The sequence below is a fragment of the Mesoplodon mirus genome (genome assembly GCF_964341445.2).
Source record: "Mesoplodon mirus genome assembly, chromosome: 4".
NCBI classification, from domain to species: domain Eukaryota; kingdom Metazoa; phylum Chordata; class Mammalia; order Artiodactyla; family Ziphiidae; genus Mesoplodon; species Mesoplodon mirus.
In genome coordinates, this window is record NC_138979.1 from 105,307,603 (window position 1) to 105,328,096 (window position 20,494).

The 20,494-nt window shown below is 40.3% G+C and overlaps 1 protein-coding gene across 2 annotated transcripts in view; it reads right to left on the reverse strand.

Annotated features, from left to right (window-relative positions):
• Nucleotides 1-20,494, reverse strand: part of EIF2AK4 (eukaryotic translation initiation factor 2 alpha kinase 4) — a 116,124-nt gene that overhangs the window by 83,965 nt on the left and 11,665 nt on the right. Inside the window, exons 2-6 of one of the 2 annotated variants that reach the window (XM_082617908.1) lie at nucleotides 20,030-20,142; nucleotides 16,830-16,932; nucleotides 10,241-10,393; nucleotides 7,976-8,056; nucleotides 6,287-6,435 (exon numbers count right to left, since the gene is read on the reverse strand). In XM_082617908.1, the coding sequence (XP_082474034.1) occupies nucleotides 6,287-6,435; nucleotides 7,976-8,056; nucleotides 10,241-10,393; nucleotides 16,830-16,932; nucleotides 20,030-20,142 (599 nt within the window). Of the gene's footprint in view, nucleotides 1-6,286; nucleotides 6,436-7,975; nucleotides 8,057-10,240; nucleotides 10,394-16,829; nucleotides 16,933-20,029; nucleotides 20,143-20,494 lie in introns of those variants that run through there. The other variant, XM_082617909.1, reaches the window with a different exon arrangement.

Genomic DNA, 20,494 nt, shown 5'->3' on the forward strand with positions numbered 1-20,494 from the left:
AATCGGGAGAGCTCTGCAGGGATGAGGCAAGGGAGAGAGCTCCTGATGGTCAGGACTGGACACTTGGAAGAAATGCTTTGATCTCTAGGAAGCAGCCCTCTCACTCTGAGCGTGATATTGACCTCCACTTTCACTGAGAACATGAAGAAATGAGCAGTGAAGCCCACACTTTCTGTGGGTCCACCTAGAAAGTTACTTGGCGTCTGCCCCATTTTTTCTTTTTCCCAGACTGTGAGGAAGGACAGCTGCCCTGTCCTCAGTTCCATCCCTACCGTCTCCTCTGGGATCCTGCTCCATCAGTTAGTCCCTCTCTCCTGTATGTTCAGTCTGTTCCTCTATATCGGCTCCTTCCCTCAGCCTATATATCTTTCCCATGTCCATTCTACTCTCCCTCAATCCCATGTCCCACCTTGTTTTTCATTTTCAAACTTCTACCCTTGCTGTCTCTATGTCTGCCCCTTCTATTTACTCTTCATGGCACTGCGAAGTCAATAAAGCTGCCACCTCCCTCCTACCCACTTTCGATCTGATTTTTCCCCTTGGTTCTTTTTTTTGGGGGGTTGGTGGCATAGTCATCCATTCTGTCTCACTAGTCAAAAATGTGCACGTCTCCCTGAGCTCCTAGATCTCCTGCATCTAACTGATCCCCAAGTATCAGCCTCTCTTCTCCAATTCCCCTGCCCTGTTCAGGACATCACCAAATTTCTCCTGGATACAAGAAATACCCCATTATTAACTGGTCTCATCACCTTCAATCCTATACATCTTCCCCCACAACACCCACCCACACTGCTGACAAGACCTGTTATGACTTGAGTCTCTCATACCACATGTGTGTCCACAAATTCCAAATACCAGGGTTTGACTAATACACTGTAGCTCTGTTTAAATTTTGACTTCTCAAGTTATTTGTGCAACCCTGGGCATACTGAAATTTATAGAGAAAAGGATAAGAGTGAGGGTTTAAAATGATGTGCTAGACTTATTAACATATAATAAAGGATCCAGAAGCACCTCTACATGAGCTTTGCCCCCTCCAACAGATGGTGCTAATAGTCATTTTAGTCTAACTCCTCTATGTTCTTTAGTTTACAGTGTGTAAATGCTTGATTTTAAGGTGTTTTAGACTATTCATCACCCCATCATGACTGTTAAGTACAAACCCAATGAGAATGTTAAGAGTTCTAGTAAGAAAAGATGTATCATTAGGATTGAAAAAAAACCCAGAGATCATTTTAAAAGTGAAAGTGTCAAGAAAAGGACAAATGTGGTACATGCCACATGGGATAGATTGACAGCAGGAACAATTCTGAAGGATAAAAAGTAAATCACAGAGAGTTTGAAGAGAAGGAACAAAGAAGTCCAATGTCACTGACGTCTCCTATTTTCACCCAAAAATGTGTACATATTGGAGGCTCATACTGTCTACTTTGGACTCATCAGAATTGGGTTCAGAACAACCTTCTGGAACCTAACCCATTAATGAGTAAAACAGCTCCTAAACTCCAGCAGAAATAGCCATCCCAATGCAAGCAAATGGTATTTAGAAGCAAGTAACACTGGTGCCATTGCCAATGATTTTTTTTTTTTTTTTTTTGCTGTACTATTGTGGCCTCTCCCGTTGCGGAGCACAGGCTCCAGACGCGCAGGCTCAGCGGCCATGGCTCACGGGCCCAGCCACTCCGTGGCATGTGGGATATTCCCGGACTGGGGCACGAACCCGTGTCCCCTGCATCAGCAGGCAGACTCTCAACCACTGTGCCACCAGGGAAGCCCTGATTTTTTTTTTTTTTAAGATTTATTTATTATTTATTTTTGGCTGCGTCGGGTCTTAGTTGCGGCACACGGGGTTTTTCGTTGTGGCACATGGGCTCTCTAGTTGAGGTGTGCGGGCTCAGTAGCTGTGGTGTGCGGGCTTAGTTATCCCACAGCATGTGGGATCTTAGTTCCCTAACCAGGGATGGAACCCGCATCCCCTGCATTGGAAGGTGGATTCTTTACCACTGGACTACCAGGGAAGTCCTGTCATTGCCAATGATTAATTCTAGATTATGGAATGTTCATGGGGGTTTGCAATATCATTAGAAATATCACCCATGTTATCAGTTTTTCCCAGTAGCTGTGGCAGTACACAGGATAAAGGGTGTTTTAAACAAAATTGCCAAATAACATTAACTGGGTTTTATAAAGAACAGATAATTAGACACAGTTCAATTTTAGAAGAATAAATTAGGCATCTAGGACCTTGATACCTCAAATAAGAAGAAAACATGATTTTTTAAAAAGCCAAGTAGCAAGAAAAGAGGCGGCAATTTGTCCACTAGGGACTTGAGAATCAGACTCCCACCCAAAAGACTGCTCTGCCAATATGGTCAATGGTGTAGATGGTTGGGATGGGATGGAAAAAGGGAGATCTCATATGAGACACAGGGGGCTAGGGTAGTCTCACTTGCCTGCCTAACTCACCAAGATGCCACAGAAAACTCTAGCTCTTGGTCCCCCAATTTGAAACTCCAGGCAGCTCTGTGGACATAAAGTTAGTAAGAACTGCTGACATTGCTTAATTTGAAGTGAACCAGTCTATGCCTCCATGGAGCCAACTGGAGAGACTGTGAACAATGGAGGCTCAGCACGAGTCCCAGTAAAGTCTTGTCTGAATTTCTCATCTGGCCTCTTATCAATTTCTATTGATTAAAGAGTCCAAGAACCCAGCTGGGTAACACTTATACCCTTAATTATCTCTTCTCCTGAGGAATAGCCAGCAGTTACCACACATGGTGTCAAAATCAGGAAAACAAACTACGAGACAACCTGATGCTGTTTCCTGGTGAAAATGGGTGATGTATCCTAGATTCTGGGCTACACTTTAGTAACCTGCACAGAAGGCAAGTCTGAAACTGTGAAAATAATTCTCTACCATGAACTACTTTATAGAATTTTTTTTTCTTTTTCTGCTTCTCCTAAAAAGTTCAAAGTGCCCATTTATGAGATACAACATCCCTGGGAAGAAGGCAGGAGAGAACTATGTCTGCACTTTACAAAAGACAGCTTGACACTGAATGGTTAGTTTAAACTGACACTTTAAAATGGTTAGTTTTATATTATCTGAATTTTACCTCAATTTGAAAAAAAGTAAAAGGTAAATCCTTCAAGGGGGAAAAAAGACAACCTTAAGGACACAGAAAATAAAGCTGTTCAACAAAGACAAAAACACATCCGTGAAAAGCTGGGCCAAGGGGCCAGGCCCTTGAGTATCAGGCCTTTAAGCTCTTTCCACTAGAACAGTGAGTGGTTTTCTGTTCTCTTTCTCTTGTTTTACACAGTGGAAACCTTTCATTAAATAAAGCCTTACTGATTTTTGATATGCCCACATAAAAAGAAAAGCTGAGTCACCCTGGTTGAAGAGGCTGCAGACCCTACAAGTGCCAAAAGGACAGTCTGTCCCTTTCTATCATCCTTCCTGACTCCCTCCCTCCCTCCATCAGACGTTTACTGAGCACCTACTCTGTCTCTCCTAGGCACTGTTCCAGGCCCTGAGGGGAACACAGATGAGGTCCTTGCTCACATGAACTTGACATTGTCATGAAAGGAGAAAGACAATAAAAAAGCAAACAAATGTATATGAAGTTCAGTTAGCAGTAACTGCTATGGAGAAACTTAAAACAGGGAACTGGAGAACAAGTGACTAAGCAGGGGAGCGGGGTGGGGGTGGTGCTCAGGGAAGGCGTCTGAGGTCACTTGTGAGCGGGAACTGAAAGATAAGGAGTCGGCCATGCAAAGTGCCCCAGGGAGAGCGTAGCAGGCAGAGTGACTGGCAGAGGCCCTGAGATGGGAAGGAGCTTGGTGTGCGCGAAGGACTGGAAGATGAGCGTGGCTGCCGTGCAGAGGCTAAGGGAGGGCGAGAGTAGTATGAAGCGTGATGCGCAAACTGTTCCTCTACTGTTGCTCTCCTGTTCTCCATTCTCCACTGGCAGCCAGGAAGAACTTCACTCAGCGTGGATTAGATGGTATCTTATTCCTCGTTAAAACCCTGAATGGCTGCTCATTACACCTAAACTCCTGACCCGACCAACAGAGCCCTCCGTGACACACCCCTGCCGCCCCCTTGAACCACTGTCTCCATGCCCACTCATTCTAGCCACGCTGCCCTGTTTGATGAGCTCTGGGCAGCACAAGGCCAAGCTGGCTTTGGGTCTTCTGCACCGGCTGTTCTTTACCCGAACAGCTGGCTCCGTTCCATCATCCAGATCCGGTATCTGTGCCCCCCCAGTCGAAAGCCACCGTCCTTCTGTCACTCAGGATCCAATCCTTGGACTCCTTCCTCCAAACACCCAATCTAAAGTAGCCATCCAGTCTTTCTTCAAGACAGCCTATTTAAGTTCTCTGCAGAGCGCTAGTCACTATCTGACATTTTCTTGCTTGCTTGTGGACAGTCTCCTCCAACTAGAATATAAGCTCCATGAAACCAGCATCCTTCTTGATCTTGTTTATTGAATCCCCAGGACTCAGAACAGTGTCTGACCTTTAGTAAGTGCTCATTAAGTATCTGGTTCTAGATTGTATTGTTTTTAGTCACAGCCAATTAGAATAATGCCTGCTGACAACAGTGATGACAAGGCCATCTCTACTAACTCTATCAAATGTATCTACTAACTGAAAGAATAAAATGCAACACTCTGGTTATTTCCTTTGGCTTTCCAACTCAAAGACTAGTGAATAGCAAGGAAGAAAAAGAATTATGAGTATGCCATGAGGTACTTCAGTATATCAAAGACTTTTTATGTCTTAACTGAAGAAGCATGTAAACTATGTTTTAAGAAAGATTCATTCTTTTCTAGTCGGTAGCCAACATAGTGCCAGAGTTCATGCAGGTTTGTACAACAACGTTGGCAAACAATACATAAAAATGATTTCTTCTTGGCTGCTCATGGAATGTCACATTCTATCCAAGACATACAAATGGCCCTCTAAAAGCACTACATGAAAAGTTCTACCTACGTCAAGGAGGGAGAGAAGTTCCCATCCTTCCTTGAATAAACTTGCTAATAATCTCTAATCTCAAAAGCCAAGTCTAATCTTGGACCCACTGTTTACAGTTAGCCGCAAAAATGGAAATGTCTAAACTAAAAAAAATTGTTTTTTATACATCCTTACTCATGGCATTGATTTATTTCCACTGTTTCTAACGCAGTAGGAATCTGTCAATGATTTCCTACTGAAATACTCTGACAACTTCAAACTATGTTGCCTAATGGAAGCCCAGTTGCAAAAACAATCTAAATTGGTGCAAGGAGTTATAACCTTAACAAGGAATTGTTACCAGAAACTGCATTCAAGAAAAGACTTAGTTCACCTTAACAGTAGGTGGTTAAATGTTAATATCAAAATGATTTCTGAGCTGATTTTTTTAAAGTAGATAATTAGGGAAAGAACTGAAATGATTCCTTCATATAAACAAACTGTAACCCAAAAGATTATATAAGCTTTTAGTTTGGTACCTAAAATGTTTCTTTTTATAGAAGAAAATGTTGGTTTTAAATGCTGCTTAGATTCTCACAAGAGATAGTTTAAACACATAAAGAAGCTGAATTATAATACCTATACTACTTAATCACCCACCTACTCACAAATGGATTCTGTACTAAAATTCCTTTCTGGTCCACAGGGGGTCACAGCAAACAGACAGGGAAGTCTCAATTCTTTAGTGGAAAAGGATGTGGAGGAAGAGATAGTATCTTTCATATCATCTCTGGTGACAGGGAACCCAGGAGCCCACCTGCAGTAACAGGGAAGCCCAGTGTCCTCAGTAGCAACAGGGAGAGGAGCCCTGATAGCAAACTGGGGCTCCCGTCCTCATGTAAAGGATCTCCCACATCCGTGCCCGTTTTGGAGTATTCCCCACATCTGTGGTGGGACCTAGGGAGTTACAGACTGAAAACACACACAGTGTGAAATCTGGCTGGATGATGATTCTGACAGAGAAAAGTTTTTAAATCACTTACTGAATAATTAGATCATTAAAAGTCAGATCAAACTGCACTGGTGGCAAGACTGTGAAGTGTTGTAACTGTTATAAAAGGGAATGAACCCTAAAACTGGTTTCATGAAAGATATTTGGAAAGTGTTAAATGAAAATTTCATTTCATATTGCTAACTAATATATTAAGATATACAGGTGCTGCAAAAGTTATTAAAACTATCATGTGACAATTCCACCAAATTTCACTACAAGTTGTTTTAATCCTACATTTTTCATCCTTCCAGATCAGAAACCTCAGGGACTTACCTAGACCTTCCAGAGGAGTTGGTCCGATGTTTACCATTTCCTATAAAGTCAGGAGAGCCTCCATGTAGAATGGCAGCTGTTCTGTGTCCTCCTGGGTCTTTCCTAGAGGTATGATCTTGGTTTGACAAACTAGCTATTTCTAAACGTTCCTTAAAAAGAGAAAAGTAAAACCTACTTTAGATATAAGTCATAGTGGAAGACAATCATGGTACATAATTATAAATATGAAGAGAATGCAAATCTTATTTAAGCTGAATGTTTTCAAGTGTAATAAAGTTGAACTCAACTTTTAAAAGTTTAATGTCCAAATATGTACTGGTTCAAGAACTGAAGGCCAGGTTACCTTTTCAAGAGAATGTGAGTTTTATAAACGAAAATGCTTAGAATCGTGGAATATACATGAAAAGTTAGGGAGAAGAGCAAGAGATGAACAGAGGGAGGCATTCAAAGAGAGAGCAGATTCAATATCCTGTAATAAACCATAATGGAAAAGAAAAAAATGTTCTAGTACTGTTTGCTGAAAAGGCTATCCTTTCTCCAGAATTATCTTTGTACCTTAGTAAAAAAATCAGTTATATATACATGGGATGGAGGGGGTCTATGTTTGGATTATGTCTTCTGTCTACTGACAGAATTAGTATTGTTCTGTTATCTATCTTGACTCCAATATTAAACTATTTTGAACACTGTAAAAAACAAACAAACAAACAAACAAACAAGGAGAGAGGAGAGTGAGTGACAAGAAGGCAGATCAGATGTAAGATAGGAGAGTTGGTGGGAACAGTAATATCACCTTAAATTTGTATACAGCTTTGTACATTCACAAAGGGCAGTACATTTATCTGTGGGAATAATTACATAAGACAGAAAGGAAGGCATTATCTGTGCCGTCTTAAGGGGTGAGGAAAATGAGCCTCGGAGAGTGTCATCTGTCAAGGTCACAGAGCCAGGCAGTAAAAAAGCCAAAGCTTTCAGCAGGTGCTGCTGACCTGCACATCAGTGCCTCCACCCACTGCACCTCATTGCTTCCCTTAAGTTTAATGCCATATTTCTCTAAAAGAGAATGAGCAAAATTGTCTCTGGATTTCTCCAAACATGTGTAACTGGTTTTTGATTGAGTTGGACTCAGGAAAAATATAGGAAAAAGGACTTTATCCTTTTCCACCCCTGCTTTTTAAACCAGCTCTGTTGAATCCTTCTTTTCCATCACTGAATGAAATCTCAAGGAGATCCATGTGGTTTCCATTCACTCTTCTGTATGAACAAATAGTTTTGTTTTCCAAGTATTAATAATTCCAGTCTGGGTTGATTATCAAAACTTCAATCTCCTCTCTCCTTCAACTCTTTTGATAAACTACTGTAGTTACGTAAGCCTAAGTCATCTACAGATAACATACAACTCTAAATTTTGCTACTTATTTGGAGAATCTAAAATATATAATGAATGATATTTGGGGGACTTTTTAGTGCTTCATTTTAAGCTTTACTACTGATACTAACAAAGGAGGGGAAAAAGAATAATGCAGGAAAAAGAATAATGAAGAATGAAGGACACGGGTCCTGACTTCTCAGATATTCAAACATTATAAAGATACAATAATTCAAATATCATCAATGGAAATAAAAAGATTTTATGTTTATGTTTAGCAAAACGTAAACTATTTGAGTATGGCAGAATTGCTAGAGTACCTGCTTAGCCATTTCTTTCCTTTTTTTCTCTTCTTTTATCTCTTCTTTCCTTCTCTGAATCTCATGAAGGATTTCACGTTGCTGAAATAAATCATATTGCCATCAAATGCTGATCTCTGAAACCCATACAACATATGAATTCTGAAATCACAAAAAATCTTTTGAATTTTAGTAATTCAAGCTCTCATCTCCTAAGAGATCTGAATATCTAGAACCTTAGTACAAACTGTAGTTACGTCAGTTTTATCAGAGTTCTTAGGCAATAGGCTTCCCACTTAAATGGGTGTGAAGACTGTGTGGGGAGGGACACGTACTCCCCATTTCTATGTGGAGGGACTTTAACTGCAGCAACACCATGGGCCGCTCACTTCTCCCCACACTTGACTGAGCCCCTCCTCTTTGATACCTGCCTGTCTGCAGGGAACATGCACTTGCGCCTACTGTCGGCCAGGCTGCTGGGTGGAGGTGGGCTGAGCTGGGTGCACACCCACAAGCCACAGACCTTCAGGTGCATTCCCCAATCAGTTTTCTTAGTATTAAAAGTGGCATTTTGATCTCTATCCATTTGACTCATGTAGCTATTACTCAAATGATTCTGAATTTAGGTAGAGAAAAATAGTGTTTTTTATGAGCTGCCTAAAATTCCAGGTTATAAATATCAAAACCATTGAGAAACTCACCAAAAACTATTACAGTAATAATATAAAGCATACCCAAAACTTACAGGTAGTTATAGTAGGACACCAAAACAAGTCTGTTAAATATCTTTATCTTCTAGTAAAAATGTGTCTGCCTAAGAACAATGACAACAATAAGGAACTTTAAACCCTAAATGGTAACTAGGCTACGCAATTAAATAGGAGATAAGCAGTAACAAAATGAATGGAACCGGGATTTCCCTGGTGGTCCAGTGGTTAAGACTCTGTGCTCCCAGTGCAGGGGGCCCAGGTTCAATCCCTAGTCAGGGAACTAGATCCCGCATGCTGCAACCAAAAAAAAACAAAAACAAAAACAAAATCCCTCATGCTGCAGCTAAGACCTAGCCCAGCCAAATAAATAAATATTGAGAAAAAAATGAACGGAACTCACAAAGACAGTGTTAACATAAGTAAAGGATGAACAAAACGAAGCAGGAAAAAAGAACCAGGAATAAGAACCTAAGAAAAGCAGGAAAAACAAAACCCTACAAGTAATTGCAACACCTAAGGGAAGAAAACTAAAAAGCCTCACCGAGAGATAAAAATAAATGGAAAAACATTCCTGGATAGGAAGTCTGAATACTGTCATAATGTTAATTCTTCCTAAATGAATACATAAGTTTAGTGCAATTTTACTCAAAATCCCACAGGCTTTGTTTTGTTTTGATTTTGAGAAAGCAATCCTATAACTTATCTGTGAGAATAGCCAACGGAAAAAAAAAAAGAATGAAGGATGAAGGGACAGGGGTCCTGACTTAGACAGTCAAATGTTATAAAGATACAATCACTCAAAGAGTGTGGCAGAGACTCAAGAAAACAACATGAATTGAACAAAAGAGATAATTCACAAGTAGAACTTAGTATAAATGAGTAGGTAAAATACACTTTAAAGGAATTATTACAAATCACTTAAGAATGAATGATTACTTAATAAATGTGTTAGGAAAATGACTGGGAAAAAAAAAAGAAAAACTCAGACCCTCATTTTTACAACCCACACCAAAATAAGTTCTAGATAAATTTATTAAAAGACTAAATAGAAGGAAAAAAAACCTCAAAAATCAGGAAGGAAATTTAGATACATGTATTAACTTTGATTAAAGGATTTTAAAAATAATACAGCAGTATACATCCGTATGCAAATAAAGAAAAAGTACAAATGGTTAGTGAACAAAAAAAACGTTCAGTCTCTGGCTTTGGCTACTCATTTGGGCATGAGATACTTGTCCCACAGAGGGAAGAAGATAATAGCCTCTGAACTCCTGCACAGCTTTACAAGCACAGAAAGAGCACCAGAAGTTTGGTTAAGCCGACTTCCTTTTTCTTTTATTTAAAAACCTGGACTAAGGGTTCTAAGGGTAGCATTGATATTTGTTGGGAGGGAATCACTCATAGTATTTATTTCTTGGTTACTCTTTGGGCCTCCTTTCACATGAATCCATGGTTCTTGGATCAAATGCTGAGCAAAACTTAAAGAAATACCAATAAGTGAGTAGGTAGAGACGGAGGAAAACCTATAGGAGCTCGCAGTCCTCTGGGCCGGACACCGTGGCGACAAGGGTCTCACCTCCTCTTCCTCTTTCCGCTTGGCCTCTAACTGCCTCCGTTGCTCCTCCTGAGCCCGCCTTTCCAGCATTTCTTCATGAAAAGACTTGGGAGGGGGCTTGTTGTGCTCGCAGAGGAATGACTGCACATGGTAAGCCAGTTCAAATATCATCACCTAAACACATGGATGGAAATCAACCACAAATGGTCAAGTGACGCAAAGCAGGGCCCCAAGGTAAGACTACAGAAAAACATGCAGGCCATCCGAGACCCACTCACAATGGTGATATTCATTTTGATGTGACACGTTCTAAATTAGGTCTAGGATGCAACCACAGGAGGAAAAAGCTTTTAGAGCACTCACCTCATTGTGTCGCCATCAAGAAAAATCACTATCTAGATAAATAAAAAGCTTCACTTTTCTTTTGCAATCCTATTCAATTTATTAGCATTTTCTGTATAATAAATCCGATAAAATATTTTTCTGTATAAATAAATCTGGTAAAATATTTAAGACTGCATAAAAGTAAAGACTACCTTCCCAGCTAGAAAACCTGCCTACATAATGACAGTTGAGCAGAGAATAATCATTGCTAACATGAGAGCTTTCATCTGTCCATACAGCATACTGAAAACATCCTACTGGGGTACAGAGGCAAACGCTTAAAGGCCTCACTCTCTCCCTGCTAGTAATGGGCCAGTAGGAGGCTAATTAATACTTAGAAAGCATTTCATTTCCACTTAGGGAAGCATTCACAGTATCAGAAGGAAAAAGGCCCCCCTCTCAGACATCCTATGTGAATGTAGGAAGCCACTTTCCCCAACCCCTAAATCATAAACCATAGCTCGGTTGGTAAATCAACAGAGCAAGGGTTTCTGGGACCCCACACTGACCAACTATTCCAACCCCAAAGAGGTCAAGAGTGCCAAGCTCCTTCTGCAGATGAGGACCACCACTCTGAAATTTCTTTTTCCTCAATTACAATGAAGCAGATTAAAATTTATTGTTTCTAAAAGGACTTAGGGTGGTAAAAAGTAACAGAATTCACTGTACACAAGAATATATAGTTTGCCTGGTGTTCACCTTTCTCTCGGGGAGAAACAACAGCTATTGTTGGGGGAAGCTGTATTTTTTATTGTACTAGAAGCTGTGGCTTTCACTGGATATACTTCTATTTACAGTTGAGAAACACTAGTCTAGAGTCTAAGAGGCAACCTATTCTGTGAAAAGCTCTTTTAAGGAAAGCTGGTTAAAGAAGGCAGTTTCCATCACATCAAAGAGAAACCATTTCTACACCAGGAAGGAGCCAGAAGCCAAGCAGTGGAGGGTTTTTCTTTTGCTAATCTATTTAATTTACTAGCATTTTCTGTATAAATCTGATAAAACATACAAGACTGGATGTAAATAAGAGCTAGTCTCCAAACTGGCTCTTGTCCCCCTTTCCCCCAAATCTACACAGTCCATCATCTTGCTTCTCTCAGCCTCTGCTCACATGTCACCTGGTGGGGCCTCTCCTGACCTCCTTATTTACAACAGCCGCTCTGGCTCACCTCGCGGTACGCATCTGTATCAGTCAGGGTTCTCCCGAGAGACAGAACCATAGAAGGGGTATGTGTCCACATATATATATGGTATAGTATCTGCACATAACCTATGCGCATCCTCCCACAGTATACTTTAAATCATCTCTAGATTACTTACAATACCTAATAGAACGAAAACACTATGTAAATAGTTGTAAATACTATGTAAATGCTATGTAAACAGTTGTTGGCATGCAGCAAATTCAAGTTCTGCTTTTTGGAACTTCCTGGATTGTTTTTCTGAATACTTTCCATCTATGGTTGCCTGAATACACGAATGCAGTACCCATAGATATGGAGAGTCGACTGTGTATGTCGAAAGAGAGAGAGAGAGAGAGAGAGAGCAAGAGAGAGAGAGAGAAAGAGAGAGAGAAGGAAGGAGGGAGAGGGAAAAATTGACTAAGATTGATTTTAAGGAATTGGTTCATGTGATTATAGATGCTGGTTAAGTCCAAATTCTGCAGGGTAGGCCAGCAGGCTGGTGACCCAGGGCAGAGTTGATGTTGCAGTTCAAGTCCCAAGGGTATCTCCTGGCAATTCCTTCTTCCAGGGAGGCCAGTCTTCTTCTTTTAAAGCCCTCAACTGACTGGGTGAGGCCCCCCCACCTTATGGAGAGTAAGCTGCTTAACTCAAAGTATACTGATTTAAATGTTAATTTCATCTAAAAAATACCTTCACAGAAACATATAGAATAATGTTTGGCCAAATATCCAGGTACCATGGCCTATCCAACAGACATATAAAATTAACCATCACAACTTCTATTAGAATGGATAAAATAGAAAACTGACAACATCAAATGCTGACACGGATGTGGAGAAACTGGATCACTCACATATTGCTGATGGTAATGTAAAGTGGTCAGCTAAGGTGGAAAATTTGGGCAGTTTCTTAAAAAACTGAACACACAGTACCATACACCCACAACTGCACTCCTGAGCATTTATTTCAGAGAAATGAACTTATGTTCACACCAAAAGCTGTACATAAATGTTTACAGCAGCTTTATTTTTAATAGCCCCAAACTGGAAATAATTCAGCTGTCTTTCACCTGGTGGATGGCTAAACAAACAGTGGTGCACCTATAAGATGGAATACTACTCAGCAATAAAAAGTAACAACTATTGATACATGTGACAGCCTGATGAGTCTCCACAGAATCATGCTGAAGTGGTGGGGGGAGGGGGAGTAAATCCCAAAGGTCACATACTGTGACTCTACTTATATAACATCCTTGAAATGAGACAATTACAGAAATGGAGAACAGATTAGTGGTTGTCAGGTATCAAGGAGGGCATGGGGGTGTAAGGAGGTGGCAACATTAGGGATCTTGTGGTGATGAAACTATTCTGTATCTTGACTGTATCAATGTCAATGTCCTGGTTATGATATTACACGGTAGTTTTGCAAAAATGTTACCATTGGGGCAAACTGAGTAAAGGGTACTTGGGCTCTCCTGGCATTATTTCTTACAATTGCATGTGAATCTATAATTATCTCAAAATAAAAAGTATAATTTACAATAAAGCCAAAAAAGGCTGGGGTGGGGGGAAAACACAGCAGAAATAAACAAGTGGGACTACATCAAATTAAAAAGTTTCTGCACAAGCAAAGGAAACCATCAACAAATGAAAAGGTAACCTACAGAATATAGGAGAATATATTTGCAAATCATATATCTGATAAGGAGTCAATATTTAAATACATAAAGAACTCATACAACTCAGTAGCAAAAAAAGGAAACCAAACAATCTGGGACTTCCCTGGTGGTGCAGTGGTTAAGAGTCCGCCTGCCAGTGCAGGGGACATGGGTTCGATCCCTGGTCCGGGAAGATCCCACATGCCATGGAGCAACTAAGCCCATGTGCCACAACTACTGAGCCTGCACTCTAGAGCCCATGAGACACAACTACTGAAGCCCGCGTGCCTAGAACCCACACCCCGCAACAAGAGAAGCCACCACAGTGAGAAGCCCGAGCACCGCAAAGAGTAGCCCCCACTTGCCGCGACTAGAGAAAGCCCGCGTGCAGCAACAAAGGCCCAGCACAGCCAAAAAGAAACAAAAAAACCAAAACAATAAACCCCCCAAAAACTCGCAAACAATCCAATTAAAAAACGGGCAGAGGAACACAACAGACATTTTTCCAAAGAAGACATACAAATGGCCAATAGGCACATGAAAAGATACTCGACATCACTAATCATCAGGGAAATGCAAATCAAAACCACAATGTGTTATCACCTCACACCTGTTAAAATGGCTATCATCAAAAAGACAGCAAATAACAAGTGCTGGTGAGGATGTAGAGAAAAGGGAACCCAGGTATACTCTTCGTGAGAATGTAAAATGGTGCAGCCACTATGGAAAACAGTATGTAGGTTCCTCAAAAACTTAAAAATAGAACTACCATATGATCCAGCAATCCCACTTCTGATTATATATTCAAAGGAAATGAAAACAAAGGATCTTGAAGAGATATCTGTACTCCCATGTTACTGCAGCATAATTCACGATAGCCAAGCTAGTGTCAACCAATAAGTGAATAAAGAAGATGTGATACACACACACACCAGAATATTGTTGAGCCATGAAAAAGGGCATCCTCTTGTTTGCAAGACACAGATGGACCTTGAGGCATTATATTAAGTGAAACAAGTCAGACAAAGACAAATACTGCATGATATCACTTACAGGTGGATTATAAAAAAGCTGAACTCACAGAAACAAAGACTAAAAGTGCTGTTGTTTTAAGCTGCTACATTTTAGGAAAATTTGTTAGACAGTAATAGATAACTGAATTTGGACAGAACCGAATACTGAACACTTCCTTACTTGAACTTATAAATAATACTAAAGTATTTATACATAATTATTAGTTTTTCAAAGTAGAACAGCTTTGTGGTATTTGTTGTCTGCACGGCCTAGGAGCCAGAGGTAGTAAATAGAGTGTTAGGGACCCCTAACTTTCAATTTTGGCTCAAGTTCCAAGAAAACATGTACTCTTGAGATATAATTCAGTAGTTTGATATTTTGGTTTTTCTACCTGTAAGACAGCATTGACATACATTAATTCATTTGTTAAATTTAAGAAGTATTAAACTAATATAAATAGAATAAAATATAATAACTTAAAAAAAAAAGAAACAGAGACTAGAATGGTGGTTCCCAGGGGCTGGGGGTGAGGGGGTGGGAGAAAAGGGGAGATATGTTGGTCAAAGAGTACAAACTTCCAGTTATAAGATAAATAAGTTCTGGGGATCTAATGTACAGCATAGAGATTATAGTTAATAATACTGCATTGTAAAAATAAAACAAAATACAGCAAAAAATTTTTCAAAAAAATCACAAATCATGAATCCAAGAAATCAGAGGATTCTGTAGCTGAATTTTCAATATAACTCCATATTATTTTTCAGCTAGACATTAGACTACACTAGAAATGACTTAAACACAAAGAACTTTGGAATAATTCCCAAGGCCTATTTTTTTGTCCAGACTGTGCTACAATCACTTTCTTTCTTTTTTTTTTTAACACCTTTATTGGAGTATAATTGCTTTACAATGGTGTGTTAGTTTCTGCTGTATAACAAAGTGAATCAGCTATACATATACATATATCCCCATATCTCCTCCCTCTTGCGTCTCCCTCCCACCCTCCCTATCCCACCCCTCTAGGTGGTCACAAAGCACCAAGCTGATCTCCCTGTGCTATGCGGCTGCTTCCCACTAGCTATCTATTTTACGTTTGGTAGTGTATATATGTACATGCCACTCTCTCACTTCGTCCCAGCTTACCCTTCCCCCTCCCCGTGTCCTCAAGTCCATTCTCTACGTCTGTGTCTTTATTCCTGTCCTGCCCCTAGGCTGTTCAGAACCTTTTTTTTGTTTTTAGATTCCATATATATGTGTTAGCATACGGTGTTTGTTTTTCTCTTTCTGACTTACTTCACCCTGTATGACAGTCTCTAGATCCATGCACGTCTCTACAAATGACCCAATTTTGTTCCTTTTTATGGCTGAGTAATATTCCACTGTATATATGTACCACATCTTCTTTATCCATTCGTCTGTCGATGGGCATTTAGGTTGCTTCCATGACCTGGCTATCATACAATCACTTTCTATACTACAACAATCACTGAAGTTCTTGGAAACGCAACTTAGATGGCTGTGACTCAATGTGTTATAGAATGCAAGTAAAAAACTGTCCAGGCACTTTCCTAGAGGTCCAGCATACACATTGAGGCCTAGGGTTAGCCCTTACTTAGCTCTTCTCACTTTTTATAGGATGGGATAGTTAAGCATGAGCTACCTAGGCAAAAACACTGAGTGATCTTATACAAAAGTGAGGAAATAGATTATATTTAAGAGATAATAATACTCTCAGTAACTACACACACATTATACACAGAGTTAATACACACAGTAATACTCTGCCCTAAGAAGTCACCTAGTGTAGCCCTCCAGAGAGAGTTCTGCCACCCAAGGGGGAGCTCATGTAGACTCTGATGTCACAGAATTAAAAAAGAATCAGTACTGAACTAGGTGTAAATGCTCAGGTATAAAAGGGACATTGATGGAGGAGAGTGTATCGTTAATTGCTGAGAAGGAAAACAGTCCTTCTGATATGAAAATTGGAGAGGTGGCAAAGTTTGGTGAGAAATCACTTGTCTGCAAACATTTTCCAACATAAAGGTTGAAGTCAAGATGAGGTCATGATGTCAGGTCCAAAGTGTGCAAAAAGAATGCCCAGGTTCATATAAAGTGCTTCCAGAAAAATTCGTAAGCAACAGTACTACCTAATATACTCTACAATTTGTAATTCATAAATACCATTAATTAAAAAAATACAAACAGCAATGTTCCCCTTTGTAGATACCAATAAAACCCAAAACATCCTAGTGAAATGTAGATTTGAGGTGCAACGGGAAAGCGTTTAACCCAAAGAAAAGGCCAGAAGGCAAACACTGTTGAACATGACGAGATTTTTACCATCCTCTCATAATTCCAGTTTAACAAATCATACCTCGCCACAATGTTTTCTGGCCACTTCTTCCAGGCGGGACTTTAACAAATTAACAGTTTCATTTGACAGACCTTTGGCATTCATTAATGCTATTTCAGGGACTCTGGAAAAGAAAAAAACAAAAAGGAGTTACTCTAGAAAGTACAGATTATTTGCATTAATATTTGCTAAGTTCCAAGCTCGGGGCCTGGGGATTTCATAAGGGCCTCATTTGTGAATCTCTCTGTACCCCAGCAACATTTCTTTTCATCTCAAAAGCATTTTAACTTTACCCCAGCAACTCTGTTGACACCATACTCATCATGGAGGCACCTGCAGCCTGTGGGGGCAGCAGTGGGCTGGCTAGTCATCAGTGTGGGCAGTTGGGTGCCCTGATCCCCCAGAGGACCAGACATACATGATTGGGGCTCGATCAGGGGTCTCCCCAACTCCTCTGTGTGATTTCAGCTTTACAACCTGATTTAAATTTTTAACATCAATTACTGTCTACTGCCTTTTAAAAAATCACTCCAGCTCTGTGTGTGATTCTAGCCTAGTAACTTCACTATGAGCTCCCTTGTATGGTAACGCTCCATCCTGGCTTGCCCCTCAACGTCAGTTTACTCAGATAGCTCACCTGCCAGAGTCCAGACGCTCTGTGCTCATTAGTGCACTCTGGCATAAAGCAGGACAAGAATACTAGGCGAGATGGAGCCACAGTGATCTATCTAGTATTCCTACAACATGCTGTGTCCCAGGCACTCATTCTGCTGTAAATGAGCTCACTTACTCATACATAAATCTAGTCATGCACACTCTGCAAACTCTGCTCTTCCAAGGATGCCTACCACACTCTCCTCTTCATTCCTATAGAGCGCAACTAAAAGTTAACACTTTCTACCCAAGGAAAGTACAACCAGCCCTTGGGGTTCTTTTATTTCCAACCAATACACATATAATAACAACTCTGAGATTAAGTAGGCTTCATTTGAAGAGAAGATGATTCATCACTTCCCACCAAGCATTTCTGAGTAATTCATGGCGTTTTAACTTGGCGAAGCCTTTACTATTCACTTACCTATGGATTCTCTCAATGCTTCAGTATGATAGATTGCTACAATCATCAATCTAGTTGGATAGATGGAAATCTGAGAGAGACTACTGAGTCTATGTGTGGTCCAGCCAATCCAGGATTCTCTCTCTCACAGTGGTATCAAGGACTATTTTGCAGAAAAGGAAGGTTTTCCTGCCCCATATCATCTCAAAAGATAGGAATGTTTCCCCAAGTCAAGACTTACATAATTTTCTTAAAAAAATCAAGCAGTCATTATTTAGCAATATTAACAGAATGGTGAAAAATTCAACTGCAACACTAATTAAACGTGCTTTAAAATTTCCAGTGTTCTCTTTATGCCTTTGCTACATAATTCATAATTTTATGTAGCTGATATTGTAACATTTATTTTTTAAGTTTTTGTTAAGCATTTGCATGCTGTTTCTTTTTTCTTTTTTTTTTTGCAGTACGCGGGCCTCTCACTGTTGTGGCCTCTCCCGTTGCAGAGCACAGGCTCCGGACGTGCAGGGTCAGCGGCCATGGCTCACGGGCCCAGCTGCTCTGTGGCATGTGGGATCTTCCCGGACCGGGGCATGAAACCATGTCCCCTGCATCCACAGGCAGACTCTCAACCACTGCGCCACCAGGGAAGCCCTGCATGCTGTTTCTTAAATAATATTTTTACCAAGTGGACACATCAAGATTTACCTGACGAATTCTCTAAAGTAGTGGTTCTCAACCAGGGGTGATTTTGTCCCCCCCCCCAGAGGACATCAGTCAATGTCAAGAGGGCAAAGAAGCTCTGCACCCCTCCCCACATTCCTTGCCTAAGCATCTCTTCCATCTGGCTGGTCCTGAGTTGTAATAGTAATAGTAAGTGAAGTGCCTTCCTGAGTTCTGTGAGCTGTTCTAGCAAATTATCGAACATGGGCATTATGGAAACCTGCAAATTTAGAGCCAGCTGATCAGAAGTACTGGGACTTGCAACTGGCATCTGAAGTCTTGTTGTGGGACTGAGCCCCTAACCCAGCTATCAATTTTAGTGTCAGAATTGAATTGAATTGTCTGGACACCCTGTTGGTGTCAGAAAAGACACCACCTATACAGTGTCAGGAAAACTAAAACTTAGAGAGGCACTGTCTTATTTTTCTTTCATAAAATTAATCACCCTTCAATTAATGCATAAGTTAACTTTCTGAATACCTACTATATCTACTCTAGGAATAGAGGTTGGGCAAAAAGTGGGTTACTAACTTTGAGGAACTCAACTTGACCTATCTGTATTTTCATATTCTCTATTACCTCTTAAGATGACAAGTCCCATACATTTACCACCCACTGTGTAAGGCAGGACTTCCTTTTATTTGTCACTTTCCTTCACTGGCTTCCTACACAACAAGCTCAAACCACAAAACATCATCCAGGCCAATCTGCTTTTCCACATGGAATGTCTGGGGAAAGATTACATGGAATATGCATGGTACTTTAAAAAAAGAATACTCAAGTCCTGATAGCTAATGCTTTTGTTTTACAAGTGAATCTCAGCCAGAGGGAGTATCACCTTCAGTGGGAGTTTAGAAATATGTGAGGTTTTCAGCCGTCTCACTGACTGGGGAACTCTCTTGGCATCAGTGGGTAGAGGCCAGTGATGTTACACGCCCTGCAGGGTGTGGGATTGCCCAGTGAAGACTCGTTAGAAGTCCCCCCACAGAAACAGGGCAACTCTAAATCCTCCTTTACTCTAGGAAGTAAAGCTCCCATTGGCCTGGAAGGCTACTCTAAGTCCTAATGCCTATCATACTTTAAAACTAAGTCCACAAGGCTTTTATAGTCACTGCACCTTTATCTTTTTCTTCTAGATTGTTCCTCTTACTTGTTTATGAAGAGTTAAACAAACAAAAGTTAACATATCAGAGGAAGCAAACATTAGTCATGGAGCAAATATTACCATCCATAGATACTACTAACTATAAGCTGACTTAACAGGAGACAGGTTTCATGAAAATGTCTATTGCTAATGTAGTTTTGATGAAATGCAAGTGATAGGAAATAAAATTTTAAATGGAACAGGGGCCAGAAGGAGAAAACACCATTAACTTCAACCTGTTCCTATGTTTTCAAAACAGAGAACTGAAATCACATCAAAGCTATTTCTAAATGTACTCACACATCTGGATAGGTGGGTGGGCATTTCACTCTCAAATCCACTTTCACATATACTTCTTCGCCAGTCAGGCCCTGAGGGTATAGAACTAAATTGATTTCGGGAGGATCCTTGACCTAAAAGAGAAAAAGAAAATCTTTTTTTCTCTAGAGAGCCAATCATTAAAGATTAAGATAAGAATTATTAATATTTTAGCCCAAAGTTCTACTTTTTAAATATTACACATAATTTTATTTTATATAGGCGTCGGCCACATTTTCCTAAAGCATGGCTTAAAAACAAAACCTGGAGAGCAGACAGCAGAAGCAAGAAGAATGACAATCCTGCAGCCTGTGGAAAAAAACCACATTCACAGAAAGATAGACAAGATGAAAAGGCAGAGGGCTATACACCAGATGAAGGAACAAGATAAAACCCCAGAAAAACAACTAAATGAAGTGGAGATAGGCAACCTTCCAGAAAAAGAAT